Source organism: Haemaphysalis longicornis, unplaced genomic scaffold, assembly GCF_048455015.1.
Source record: "Haemaphysalis longicornis isolate Haplotype H1 unplaced genomic scaffold, Haemaphysalis longicornis Haplotype H1 scaffold_3, whole genome shotgun sequence".
NCBI classification, from domain to species: Eukaryota; Metazoa; Arthropoda; class Arachnida; order Ixodida; family Ixodidae; genus Haemaphysalis; species Haemaphysalis longicornis.
The window spans coordinates 184017431-184029668 of record NW_027526335.1 but is presented as its reverse complement, the minus strand read 5'-3'; the positions used below and the strand labels follow the sequence as shown (position 1 = coordinate 184029668).

The window sequence follows — 12238 nt, the reverse complement described above, 5'->3', positions numbered from 1 at the left end:
GACAGCTGCCCCCCACATGTGCAGCTTTCCCGCTCATGGCAGTCCTTTCGACAGCGATTACTCTGCAGTTATTTAGCGTAACGTAAAGTTCTTTTGCGCTGCTACTATTGGGAGTGAAATCTTTCTTTGCGCACAGTTTCAAGTCTTGCACGTTTTGAGGCTAGGTTCCTGAGCCATGGAAACTATCCCATAAAAATGCACGGGGAGTAAGATTTGACAGCGAATTGCACATAAACTATTCAGAATCCTGGAAAGTTCTTCCAGTGCTTTCATCTTCACGTTGACTTCTTGCTTTGTGCCGAATATCACTTTCCTGACGTAATTTTCCTAGATTCCTTAGAGGTCTGAATTTTGAGCGAGAAAGCTGGGTATGACCCCCCACAGCCCCATTTCTTTCTTTTTTTTTTTTTTTTCATTAAAGGCACACTAAAAGGCGGAAACAAGTTGGCCTGTATCGATGGATTACGGTTCGGAGAATTCAAATACGCCAAAAATTCTCGCGACTAGCAGCTGTTTATAATAAGGCAGACAACGCCAGAAACGTGAAAACAGGCTGCGTACGCTTTCGGGTACTACGGTTTGTGACGCCACAAAAGTGGTGAACGGCGAGAGCTCATTGGTGAAGCATCTATAGATTTTTTTTCTGAAACGAACAGTTCTTCCGTGGTTGAGCACGTGAAATAATCGTAAATCAAAGCTTTCCGCGAGCTGATGTGATTTCAGACTACAGCTTCTATACATTACGAGACAGGCTGCTTTCTTCACGCTTCAGAGTCGGTCATCATGCTTTCAATTTCGTTTTCGAAAAGAACTGGTGCGAAATTAGCGAAGTCGATAACCTACCACGGTAAACTCCCGAGCTTCTGCAAGAAATATTCCCGGCAGGAAGCGGCAAAAGGGCCAAGATGCACTGCATGTGGTTAAGCGACCCGCCAGAGCAACATCCGCGCGCGGATGCTGCTCGTCGAACAAAAGCCGAGAGAGCTAAGAACGGTATGATCATTCAGTTGAAACAAATTTTCATTCAGCCTGTAGTGTCCCTTTAATTGCCAATCCGGCTTCTACGAGCAAGCCGCGTGCACGCGCTATCGCTTACCTCAGCGATGTCGCCTTCGACCTCGGAAACGCGCGATCCCGTCTCTCTGACGCACAAGAGGCGAGTCTTGCTCAAGAGGTACATGTCGCGCACTCGACGACAACGCTTTCTCCGCGAACTTCCTCGAAGACGTTACGAAGACTACGCGACACCGCTCCCCCCTCCACACCACCGATACACTTTAGATAGGGGCGACAGCCGCAATAAAGTCCCTCCCTTATCAGCCCTCGGTCGGCCGCTCGGCCCCGTTCAACTGAAACCGTAGCACATCGGACGCCCGGGAGCAATCCGCGCTTTCACCTATCCAACCGACCACAGTGTCGACGACTCCGTTTGTCGAACGGTCCGTATGTAACCGTTATCTGGCGTGGACACACTTCGCCTATTCCTAGGTGATCGATAAGATAGCGTTCTTAACAGCGCACTGACAAACGGGAACTGGCGTTGGCTAGGTTCAAGGTTTTGGTTGTATGGTATAACGCGCCGACGCAACGCAGGCGATGGATGAGGCGCGCCGTGGTGGAGGGCTCCGGATTAATTTTTAGCACCTGAGGATCTTCAACGTGCGCCGAAACCTCGTACACACGGGCGTTTTCGCTTTTCGCCTCCATCAGAAAAGCGGCCGCCGCGGCCGGGAATCGAACCCACGGCCTCGTGCTCAGAAGCCCAACGCCTTTGCCACTGGGCCACCGCAGCGGGTATACGTCCCAGGTCCCCACCCACCCCCTTTTCTGTAGCCTTCGCAATTGTCCTCTTTCAGGCCACGACGGCTCTCCAACATGCACGTTTCCCGCACCGTTAGTTGCACCCTAATCCCCCCATCCCTCCCCGCCCTCCCCCCCAGAGTCCTGTTCAATGCCCGTACCTGCAGGTCAGAAACATTAGGATACGCACGCGCTCCCCCTTTTACCAGCGGTAGAGTTGGTACAACTCGCACTTGCCGATTAAGGGGAAAACTGATTTTAGCAGCTGCCGAGACGGATGATACCGTAACCAGCGGTAATGTGGATTCCGCGGAAATGTGGATTCCGAAACTAAGCACAGAAGCCCTTCGTGGAGGCGAACCAGCAAGGCAAGTCGCAACTAAGCACAGAAGCCCTTCGAACTAGCAACGCAAGTCGCTACATGAGGGCACGGCCGCACGCAGTATGATCTATAGCTACAACACTTAAAATAGCTGTCATAGCTACATACAACAAAAGTGTACGACAGCTGCATCTTACCGGTTCTCACCTACGGGGCAGAAACTTGGGGGCTCACTACGAGGGTTCAACTTTCACGACTCAGCGCGAGCAATGAAACGGAAGATGACAGGTGTAACACTAAGGGCAAGAAGAAAGCGGAGTGGGTAGGGAACAAGCGCGTGTTAAGGACATATTGGTAGAGATTAAGAAGAAGAAATGGACGTGGGCAGGGCATGTAATGCAAAGGCAAGATGATCAAGTTAAGGGCAACAGAGTGGATGCCTAGAGAAGGCAAGCGTGGCAGAGGGCGGCAGATGAGATTAAGAAGTTTGCGGGAATAAAGAGGTCGCAGTTGGCTCAGGACCGGGATAATTGGAGATGGGTGGGAGAGGCCTTTGCCCTGCAGTGGGCGTAGATAGGCTGGTGATGGTGATGATGATGACGATGACGCTTATTAGTAGACAGGCGATGGATACCATAGTCGAAACTCTGTCCTCACCGATGAACGTCAAGTTGTATCAGATGTCTGTGTGACCGATAATGTGCCCCAGCTTTCCAATCCCCGATTTTAAACGGAGCTCGCGAATAAACCTGCGACCAGTGACGAAAGTTGTATACCTCATACTGCGCGCGACTGTACAAGCCCCCCTCACCCATCGCGCACTTCCATCGCACAACTAAAATTCGTCAAGGGCCATTTCGTGTCGAACACAGAACAACCGGTTCAGCCAATGAAATCCTCGCCAAAAAAATTACACCATCTTCCCGTGGGGAACCATGAGGAGGATGCGAAGCATCAAGGGGGTTCCGTGTAGGTTCCATTGTGTTGCTGTTATGTTGTTTCGTTTATCGGAGCACGAATGGGACCGTAGTGTGAACCCCCATGTAGAGACAGAGAAATGTAGAGAAATGTAGAGACAGCGAAGAGACCGACATCCGCGTTACCTGATAGAACACCTCCTGGTTCTCGTCTTTCTTTATTGCGTGCTCACGCTCCTACCCCGCTGCCCGCCCTCTTCGTCCTTGTCTCTGGTTGAGCTGCAAGACGCGTGGCGCTTCCCGCCACAGCTTTCCCGCAGGAAATTCAATATCCTCCTCTCAAGTTTTCAGTTCGTCGTTTCCGCTGACGTTCAGCTTCGCGTGCCTTCGTTGTATCAGTAGCTTCTTTACGTAGTTTGAATGAGTGAAGGACATAAGGCGCGTTCGTAGCTCATGCTCCCGTCTCGGTTTGTAGCGCACTGGGAAGAGCGCCACATACCTCCCGTTGCGGCGAGAGAGTCGTGGGATCGAAACCGGTCGCGGCCTAACTATTTATTTTTTATAGTGGACTGCGCTGACGTCAGCCCAAACGCTGACGGGGCTGAAGAGACGCGCATGCGCAGTAGGGTGCGGACGGCGGACAACGAGGAAGGGAGGAACACAGCCCCGAGCATGAGATGCTTCGCATCTAAAAAAGAGAAAGGAAAAAACGACTCACGCTACGCGCGGCGCACCACCGAGCGAGAGGTTCCTGTTCACACCCCAGCACCTCCCGCACGACCTTCCTCCAGACAGCACCTGAACGCGCAAAGTATACAGTGCATTAGGCGTGATTGCATTTCCTTACTTAGCCAGATTTCCCATAAACTCGTCCTGCTTGGTATCAGCGCAGGGAACCAGCTAGTCGAGGCTGGTACACCGGGCACCATCGAGCTTACGAGGGGAACGATGATTTCGCAAATAAAGCAGCAGGTCACGAGAAGCTTCTGGCTCGAAACCACCGCGGACTTGCTACAAGAATGTCCGGAACTACTGCGACATCCGAACAACCACCCAGCAGCGCGTGGGTCGCGTACGCTTTCACTGGAGGAGACAAAGGAGTGGGAAAAGCCGCAGTAGGGGCGGCTGGAACATATGAGTGGCCATAGTGTCCCTGCATTGACGACCCTCCTCGGATAACCACCCTTCGTTGAGATGGCGGGTGCACTTCGAAAAAAAGAAAAAAAAAGAAATCCCCTTTCTCGGTGGAAGACGGTTAAAACCAAAACCACGGTGTTGTTAAAACGCTAAGCTTCCTCCCATACCACCAGGGTCAAAATTCAAAATCCGAAATGCTTCGACCGTGTCGGAAGGACGCAAGAGGATTGATGTCGGCTTCATAACGCAAGGGAACCAGCTTCGATTCCGACCGCGGGATGCGCTTTCTTTTCTTTTCCTTTTTTTTTTAGGCGCTTGATGTGTCTTTGTGGATACCCATTGTGGAAGTTGGCTTTCCTGTAGTGTTTCTTTTAAGATCGAAGCCCGTTAGGGGCTAGGGCTGTTGGCGTCTCCTGTCGTCGTCGTCGTATCATGTAGTCACGGTACTAAAACACCCCGGACACTCGTTTAAGCCTCGCGCTGGAGACCTTCGTGCTTCAAAGACAAGAGACGTTTACAGCAAAGCTGCATACCTTACCCTTCAACGGCTTCATCTCCGTTGGCAAGAACCCCAAGGCGCCAAGAATACACTTATACACTGCATGCTTCGCCCGTCCCTTCCTCAGGTTTCACGTTAGTAGAGATGGCCCGGGAATTTTTTTTTTTTTTCCCGAAGAAAGCTTCGCGTTTCTTCATCATCATGCGCCCTTGAGTTGTGCAAAGTTGGCTTTCCTGCAGCGCGTACGTTTTCTCGCGTTCAATGCCACCAGCGAGGCGCAGCAAGCTTCGCTTTAAAAACAACAACAAAGAAAAAGCGGACGTCGTCAGTGGTTGGGCCTGAATGGCGCAACGGGGGAAGAAGTAGCGAAGCCGCGCGGCAGAAGCACGAAAACGCCGTCTGCCACGTCACACGCCACTGCAATGCCAAGGGCACGCCGCCGCGTCGCGCACGAATTGCGCCCGACACAGTCCGTGCGTGCACATCGTCTGGCCGAAGAAAAATGCACGCAAAGCACTACACGTCCGGTCCAAAAGCTTCCACCACCACGGGGTCGAGATCAGTTTACGCGCACCCGCCCAAGGCATCGCTGCTCTTCGAGAAGCATAAAATCGGCCCCTGAAAGTTAAAGGAGTACTGACACGAAATTTCTCGTTTCAGTTTTTATGCTGTAAAGAATACCTATGGTCCCAGTAATTACGAAAATCGAACCGAAAGGCGTCAGCCACCAACATATAATTAATTATAGCACGTTTATTGCAACCACTTTCAAATTCGGTCGCCGCGCGGGAAAATGGCCGTTCGAAGGAGAGCCTGCAAGCGGACTGCCTGACGTCACGGTCTCCGTGACGTCGGACCGTGACGTCATGGTCTCCGTGACGTCAGGGACGTTCGCTGCATCGTCTGCTACGGATTGCACGCGGTTCACACTAAAGCGCTGGACACATGTACGATTTGTACACTCGATTCGCATGCGACTGATCGTTACGACTGTCACCACGACTAGTCGTACGCGTGAATTTGAGACACATGACCCGATGCGTGCATGCGATGCGTCGTCGGCGTCGCTCCGCCCACCGTTTTTGCTCCATGGTCAACTACGACTATCGCTGAGCTGAATTTGTAGATCCCGCGCGTTTAATCGCAAAAAATGGATAAAGCAGGCAATCGTGAAGCGTTTCCTGCCTTCGGAAACAGTTCGCGCACACGCCGGCCGCGCCTGCCAGCTCGGACACTCAGCGGCTCGATCCGGCGCAGACCACGGTAGCAAGACGGTAGCAACCGCTTGTCGCTGCTCTTCTGAATCAATCTGATCGTTAAAATGAAGTTCCACATGCGAGAAAGTAGGTGTTAGTGTGGTGAAAAATTGTGCTTGGGATTGTTATCAGGGCTTATTTTAAAAGCGGCGATCAGATATCTGCCGCGATGCAAGCGTATACGCTGACCGGCCCCCCGCGGCGCGCGGCGGGCGGTGCGCCGACCGGTCGAGAGATGGCAATACCTGCGCGGAAACGTGAAGTGCGCACTTCGCAAGCCTTGCTCACAGCGGTACCGCAGCCAAGCCAAACCTCCTATCGAAGCGAGACCGCCCACAACAACAGCGCAGGCTATCGCTTCCGGTTCCGGAAACAACTGTATGACGTCATGCTGAATCGGCCGCAAAATCGCGGATAGCCTGACGTCACACCCTAAGCGATTTCGCTAGTGCTGCCGATTTGTAATAGTTCGCGGCCAGGGCAATTAAAATCGATTTTTGATGCGTTTCCAGCCTCGGATCGCTCCAAAAATTTCTGTGGGTAATCTGTACAAACTACTGAAGCCAATTATATCGTTATTTAGGCCTCTAAATTTGGTGTCAGTACTCCTTTAAGATCACATCGACACAGCCCAAATCTGGCGGGTTGTTCTCGTTTTGCTCAACCCAAAGCACATGTGGGTAGATGCCCAAACACCTCAAACTGACCCCCCCCCCCTCCCCCTCCCCCTTCCACACACACACAAAAAAAATTCACAGCATATCCACGGGGTGAATGATGATGAGTGGGCGAAGCTCCTGAGGGGAAATCATCGGTAAAACCGTGACTCTTCAGTGAAAGTTCGCCCACTACATCTGTGTCCGAACGTAACGTCTAGAAAGTCTCGCTTAAAGGCCAACTGCACTCAAAATTTCGACTTCTTGAAAACCCTATTTCCGTATAGTCTGCTTAAAAAGAAAGCAACATGCAAAAAACAACAGCTGAAATACGCACGTGGACGCCGCAAGCGGCCAGCAAAAATCGGCGATTTTGAAACCGAAACCGAGGAGAGCGCGGCCATTGCAGTGACGTTGCAGCCGTCCAGCGAGCGGCCGGACGGTCACCAGTTCGGGAGAATGTCTGCGCGCAAGCTCTACGCGCGCACGGGGCAGCAGAGCTCGACCGGTTCTCCCGCTGCGTGGCTGGCCAGAGGAAAAAGCCACCGTCGGCTGGAACGTCACAGGCGCGTCATGCCTGTTTACGCGATCCGCCGGCAGGTGCAGAGTGGTCTGCGGCGGAGCTTTTTTAAACGCTTCTGACTGATTAACGAGGCGTTTCACGGGGCTACCACTTGTGCCCAGCTTATTTGGGGGTACTTACTACGCATTAAAAATAAATTTGGCCGAGGTGAAATTTGAGTGCAGTTGGCCTTTAAACCGCGCGTCGGCACCTTGGGGCTGAGCTCGCCTGATGCGTTTTGCAGACGCCTCACGAGCTCTCACTGCATCGGGGTCTGCCTGCCGATACGCGCGCTTTCTCGCCGCTTCCCGGTCTCTGACGTTTTGGAGATCCTCTTCGCGCCGCAGCCGTGCCGCTTCGCGTACGGCAGGGTCCTCGCGCCGTTGCCGTGACGCTTGGGCCTCTCGTTCTCGAACGCTGGGATCTTGGCGGCGTCGTCGCGCAGCCAGACGACACGCTTCGGCCTCCCGCTCTCGTACGGCAGGATCTTGGCGGCGGCGTCGAGCAGCTTCACGGAGCGCTTCTGCTTCGCGGGCTCGCACATCTGCAGCCTTATCCATCGGGCGACTCCGAGCGCGCGCCAACAGCGAACGGATTTTATTACAACGCTCCCCGCCATCTAGTAAACAATCCAAGAACTAAACTAGAGGTAGCCACGCCATCTAGTAAACAATCTAGGGGCATCTTTTCATCATATACAAGTACCGCCATCTAGTAAACAATCCAAGAACTAAACTAGAGGTGGCTACATACATACGTCGAGGATGGACAGACCCACGCCTTAAGGAGCTTCGCCCCTAAAAGTCCCGGGCCATCTCTACTAACGTGAAGCCTGGGAAGGGTCGAAGCATGCAGTGTTTTGCTGTATTCTTGGCACCTTGGCGTTTTTGCCAACGGAGATGGAACCGTTGGGTGGTAAAGGTATACATACAGCTTTGCTGTAAAAGTCTCTCACCTTTGAAGCACGAAGCGTAAACGAGTGTCCCGGTGTTCTACTACCGTGACTACATGAGACGGCGGTTACGACGACGACATGAGACGCCCAAAGCTCCTAAGGGGCTTCGGCCCAAAAAGAGACTGGTGGAAAAGGCCAATGGTTATCAGCGACAAAAAACGAGGCCACTGCAACATCTACAGACGTGCCACTGCCAGCATCCTTGCGTCACCCCCCAAAGCGCTAAATAAAAGAAAAATAAACAAAAAAAAGTACAGGCGAAGTGTTCGACGTGTGCACGGCCAATCGCTGCTGTCACGGCCGCCAATTTCCGACGTGTCCGCCATCCAAGGTCGGTCGGCATTCGACGACTGCGGCCTTCCTGCCGACGCGCCCCGCTAATGTCAATAATAAGATATGCACGCGTAAAAGGGCAACGGGGGAAAAGAAAAGAAAAAGTGCCTCTGAGGGCGTTGCATAATGGGCACGCGCGCGCGTGCCCATTAGCGCCACGCACTTCAACGGCTTACGCTCGAGCGCGATGAGGTGTAACCAAATCAGGCGGCACGAGTCGAGAAATATACCTCGCTGACGCTTCGCGAGCGGCGGCGTTCCCGCTAAAAACGTCCTCCGCCTCGTAACGTGCCCCTCATCTCTTCCCCCTCTCTTCCCCACATCCCGCACGCTCACTAGGCTTAATAACGGAGCACGATTACAACTCGCAGAATGTCAACGCATAACTGGAAACTTGGGAGGAAATGAACGCGGAATCATGCTTAACGGAATTCACGTGAAAGGGTCAATGACAACATGCTTTTGCAAGTTCAGGAAGAAGCCTTAGCACACACGTCTTAGAAAACGCTACTCACTATGAATGTTAGACCTCACACGGGCTCCGGGGCGGTTGTCAAATCGCTACAACGGAAAGCTAGAATTTCGCGCTCTGAGCTCCGTGAGGTCCCGAGCTGCTTACGTGGATAACAGCGCATATAGTGTTGCCATCATTATTGCTATTCGTGCGAATCATGATTAGAAAATTTCCCGCTTTCTTTTTTGATTCTCTGCAAGCGACGTCATAGCGCCGGGATATTTTAAAGCGATAGCCTTACTATAAAAACAGGGCCAACTGAGCAGTTTCCCGTGGTCTCTTCGTAGCCTCAGTGGTTACCAGCCGTGCTCATCAGACGTCCGCGGAAAGACCGCCAACCCGCAACAGCGACGGCAGAAGCGAGCGCCCACCTGAAAGTGGAATCGGCCGCAGCACCAACAGGATAGCGGAGAGGAGGAGGCGACTCTCCGGCAATGACGCTACGACGGAGAAAGAAAAAAATGTGCCCCCGCGCTCCGTAGTGACGGTTAACCAGCGAAGCTGTAATACGCGCGGCCGGAGTATTACGTGTGACGCTTCCGCCAGCCATTTCGACGTAACTTGCGGCCGGCCACTGCCACGTTGACCCGGCTCGCTGCGCCCGCGCTCTGCTGCGAGAGAGATAGCAGAGCGGCGAAGCGGCCCCGGTACGGTACCCGGTAGGCGACCGGTGCTACTGCGCGTGCGCAAAGGCGGAAAAACTGACTGTGCGCGTGCGAAGGTGTACCGGGTACCATACTGAAACCGGTTTTCCGCTCTGCTATAACTCTATAATCTCCTTCTCCCCTTACTTCCAACCACTGGGGCACGGATTCCAAGTAAAGAGGTCCAACGAGTCAGAAGATCGAAAGCGTCCAAAGGTCTAATACTGGATCTCTTGACTCGTTGGCTATCTTGTCTCCGTTGGCCCCCTTGACTCACCGTGGACCTCTTGACTCGTTGTACCTCTTGACTCGCCGTGGACCTCTTGACGAGGCTGAGGCGAGTCAAATGGTCCAACGAGTCGAGAAGTCCAAGCTGTAACAAAATCACCGCAAGGCCACCGGTGAAGTAAAAGAACCAAGAGCAGACAAGCTTTCCCAGAAATCCGAAACCCGAGTCGCACCGCGGAGCACCTGCGGGGGTCGGCCCAGACGGGAGAGAGTCACCTTCACCCGTGAAAAGAAACTTTGCGTGGAACGCTCTCCCCTGTGACCTCGACGAAGAAGACATGTTGCTTCTGTACGTGTGAAAATAAGTTTTTTTTTTTCATTATATTTACCCCCCTACTTTCATGCCGACATCGTTGTTTTGTGTAATTCAGCCAAAGGAACCGACAACACAAGCTTTGAAAGCACACACAAAGGACCGGCAGCGCTACAGTTACAGTGGGAGCAATTTTCATGTCACTTTGTTAGTCTTCGCAGCAGCTGAAGTGAAACCTACAGTCGCTTGTCGTGCGGAAAGACTGGCGGTCGAGGGGAGACGGAAGCTAGAACAATCAGCAACCATCACAAGCAGCCATTAATCGCAACGTAGACTCGCATAATCTAGCCATTTTATAAAATGAGCGGAAGGGGTTGTTATTAAAAACGGCTGGCGGTAATTTATAAATGGAGAAGACAAAAAAAAAAAAAAGCAAGGCTCGTTGGACCCTCTGACGCGTTGGACCTCTTGACGCGTTGGACCGCTTGACACAAATTGGACCTTTCGACTCGTACCTCTTGACTCGGCTGTCACGCGACTATTGGACCTCTTGACTCGTTCTACCTTTTGACCAGAAGCGTGGCGTACGCAAATGGGGGGAAGGGGGGGGGGGTGCGAGGGGGCCGCGCGCCTTTCCCGAAATTTTTGGGAGGGGGGAGATTTTTCAGGTGGATAAAGCACGAGCCACTTTTTTGTTCGGGGTTTGTTTTTGTTATTTATTAATTTTCGTTTTTTACTATTTTATTCATTTTTATGTGCCCCCCCCCCTCCCCGCCCCCAAGCCAAATCCTGCGTACGCCACTGCTGCTTCAAACTCCTCGCACGCCTGGTTTTTTAGCGCATGCGCATGGGGTTGCACCGGAGGGGCTTTCTGCGTACACGGGACCGCCGGATTTTCCTTTCGCCTGGCCATATAAAGCTCCGCTTTAAAAAGGATGGCAATTTCAGCAAGCGCCACGCCCGCGCAGTGACGTTTGCTGCCATATTTTGCGCCTCTTTATGAACTCAAGCGCAGTGTACAAAAACTGAATGTGACTTTTCTATTATCCGTACGCTCTTTTCCCGCCTTTTTATTCCCCCTTTCTCACCTTGTCCCCGCCAGGGCGTCTTGGGCTTTTCCTAGTAAAGCCTATCAATCAATCAACGCCGGGCCCTAAAAATCGGACAGAAAAATACGGCTGCCACTCGTGTTCGGTCCTTTCCCAAAACTTGTTAACAAGGTAAAAGACGGACTCGTCTAGGAAGTGCCCTTAGACCGCCCGGCGACAGACTACAGACAATTCACACTTTTGCGCATCCCCATCAGGGACAACCGGTACGCACCCGCCGGACACAAAGAGGTGGAGGAGATCCGCAGCGCTAAAAAACTGTCGCGCACTATCGCTAGCTCCGGGCGGGCTTCACAACGGCCGCGTCACGCTATCAGCGGCAGGGAAGCGACCGTGTTTACACTGCCGCGAGTGCGTCAGGAGTGACCTTTAGCGCCTCGAGTGCGGCCGGAGCTTCGAAGCCGAGGCTTGAACGACTGCACCCTTTGCCAGAATTTTACCTCACGGCTGTTAGAGCCACTCGTGAGAAGCTTTAGGGGACGAAATAAAGCGGTCGTGCTTACTTCACGTGAATTAGTGATCGGTCGGGCGTCCAATCGCCAACGTTTGCACCTCATCGCAGCAGCAGCGAGATGTGCACTGCCATTTATAACTAGCTTGAGCGAAGGTTGATGCGCAGCAGAGGGGAAGGACGATGCGGACGGGGCCCATACCTTTAGAGCCTAGCGTCACGCTTTGAGGTCGGGAATAACGTCGAGTTGGGCCTGACATCACGTTAGGCCTAACGGCACGCTTGGCGTGCACACGTTGCATGCCAGTCTGCGGGCACCCGTTGACGTCGAACAGCCACAAACCGAAAAAAAGTTGCTGCTGCATACACTAACAACGCTTTGTGCGCAGGACTGTAAACTGCTTCGCGCGATATTTCGCGGTTAATTTGGCTCGGCCAAAGCGTCGGTCAATTTTTGCCGTTGTTCTTGAGCCATGTGGGAGCGAAATGTGCTGTGCTCTCAATGTGAACAGGATTGGAAAAAACACCCCTTGGAGGCAAGA

General features: G+C 52.8%; 1 protein-coding gene across 4 annotated transcripts in view; it reads right to left on the bottom strand.

The window, feature by feature from the left end:
- The window catches only part of Trc (Serine/threonine-protein kinase tricornered), a 114099-nt gene that overhangs the window by 73670 nt on the left and 28191 nt on the right, over positions 1-12238 (bottom strand). Inside the window, exon 1 of one of the 4 annotated variants that reach the window (XM_077704913.1) lies at positions 3758-3831. The exons of 2 other annotated variants lie outside the window; for them this stretch is intronic. Coding sequence is in view for 1 of the 2 variants with exons in the window: in XM_077704908.1 (XP_077561034.1) it covers positions 1097-1180 (84 nt within the window). In the remaining variant the exon portion in view is untranslated. Of the gene's footprint in view, positions 1-1096; positions 1204-3757; positions 3832-12238 lie in introns of those variants that run through there. One more of the 4 variants, XM_077704908.1, reaches the window with a different exon arrangement.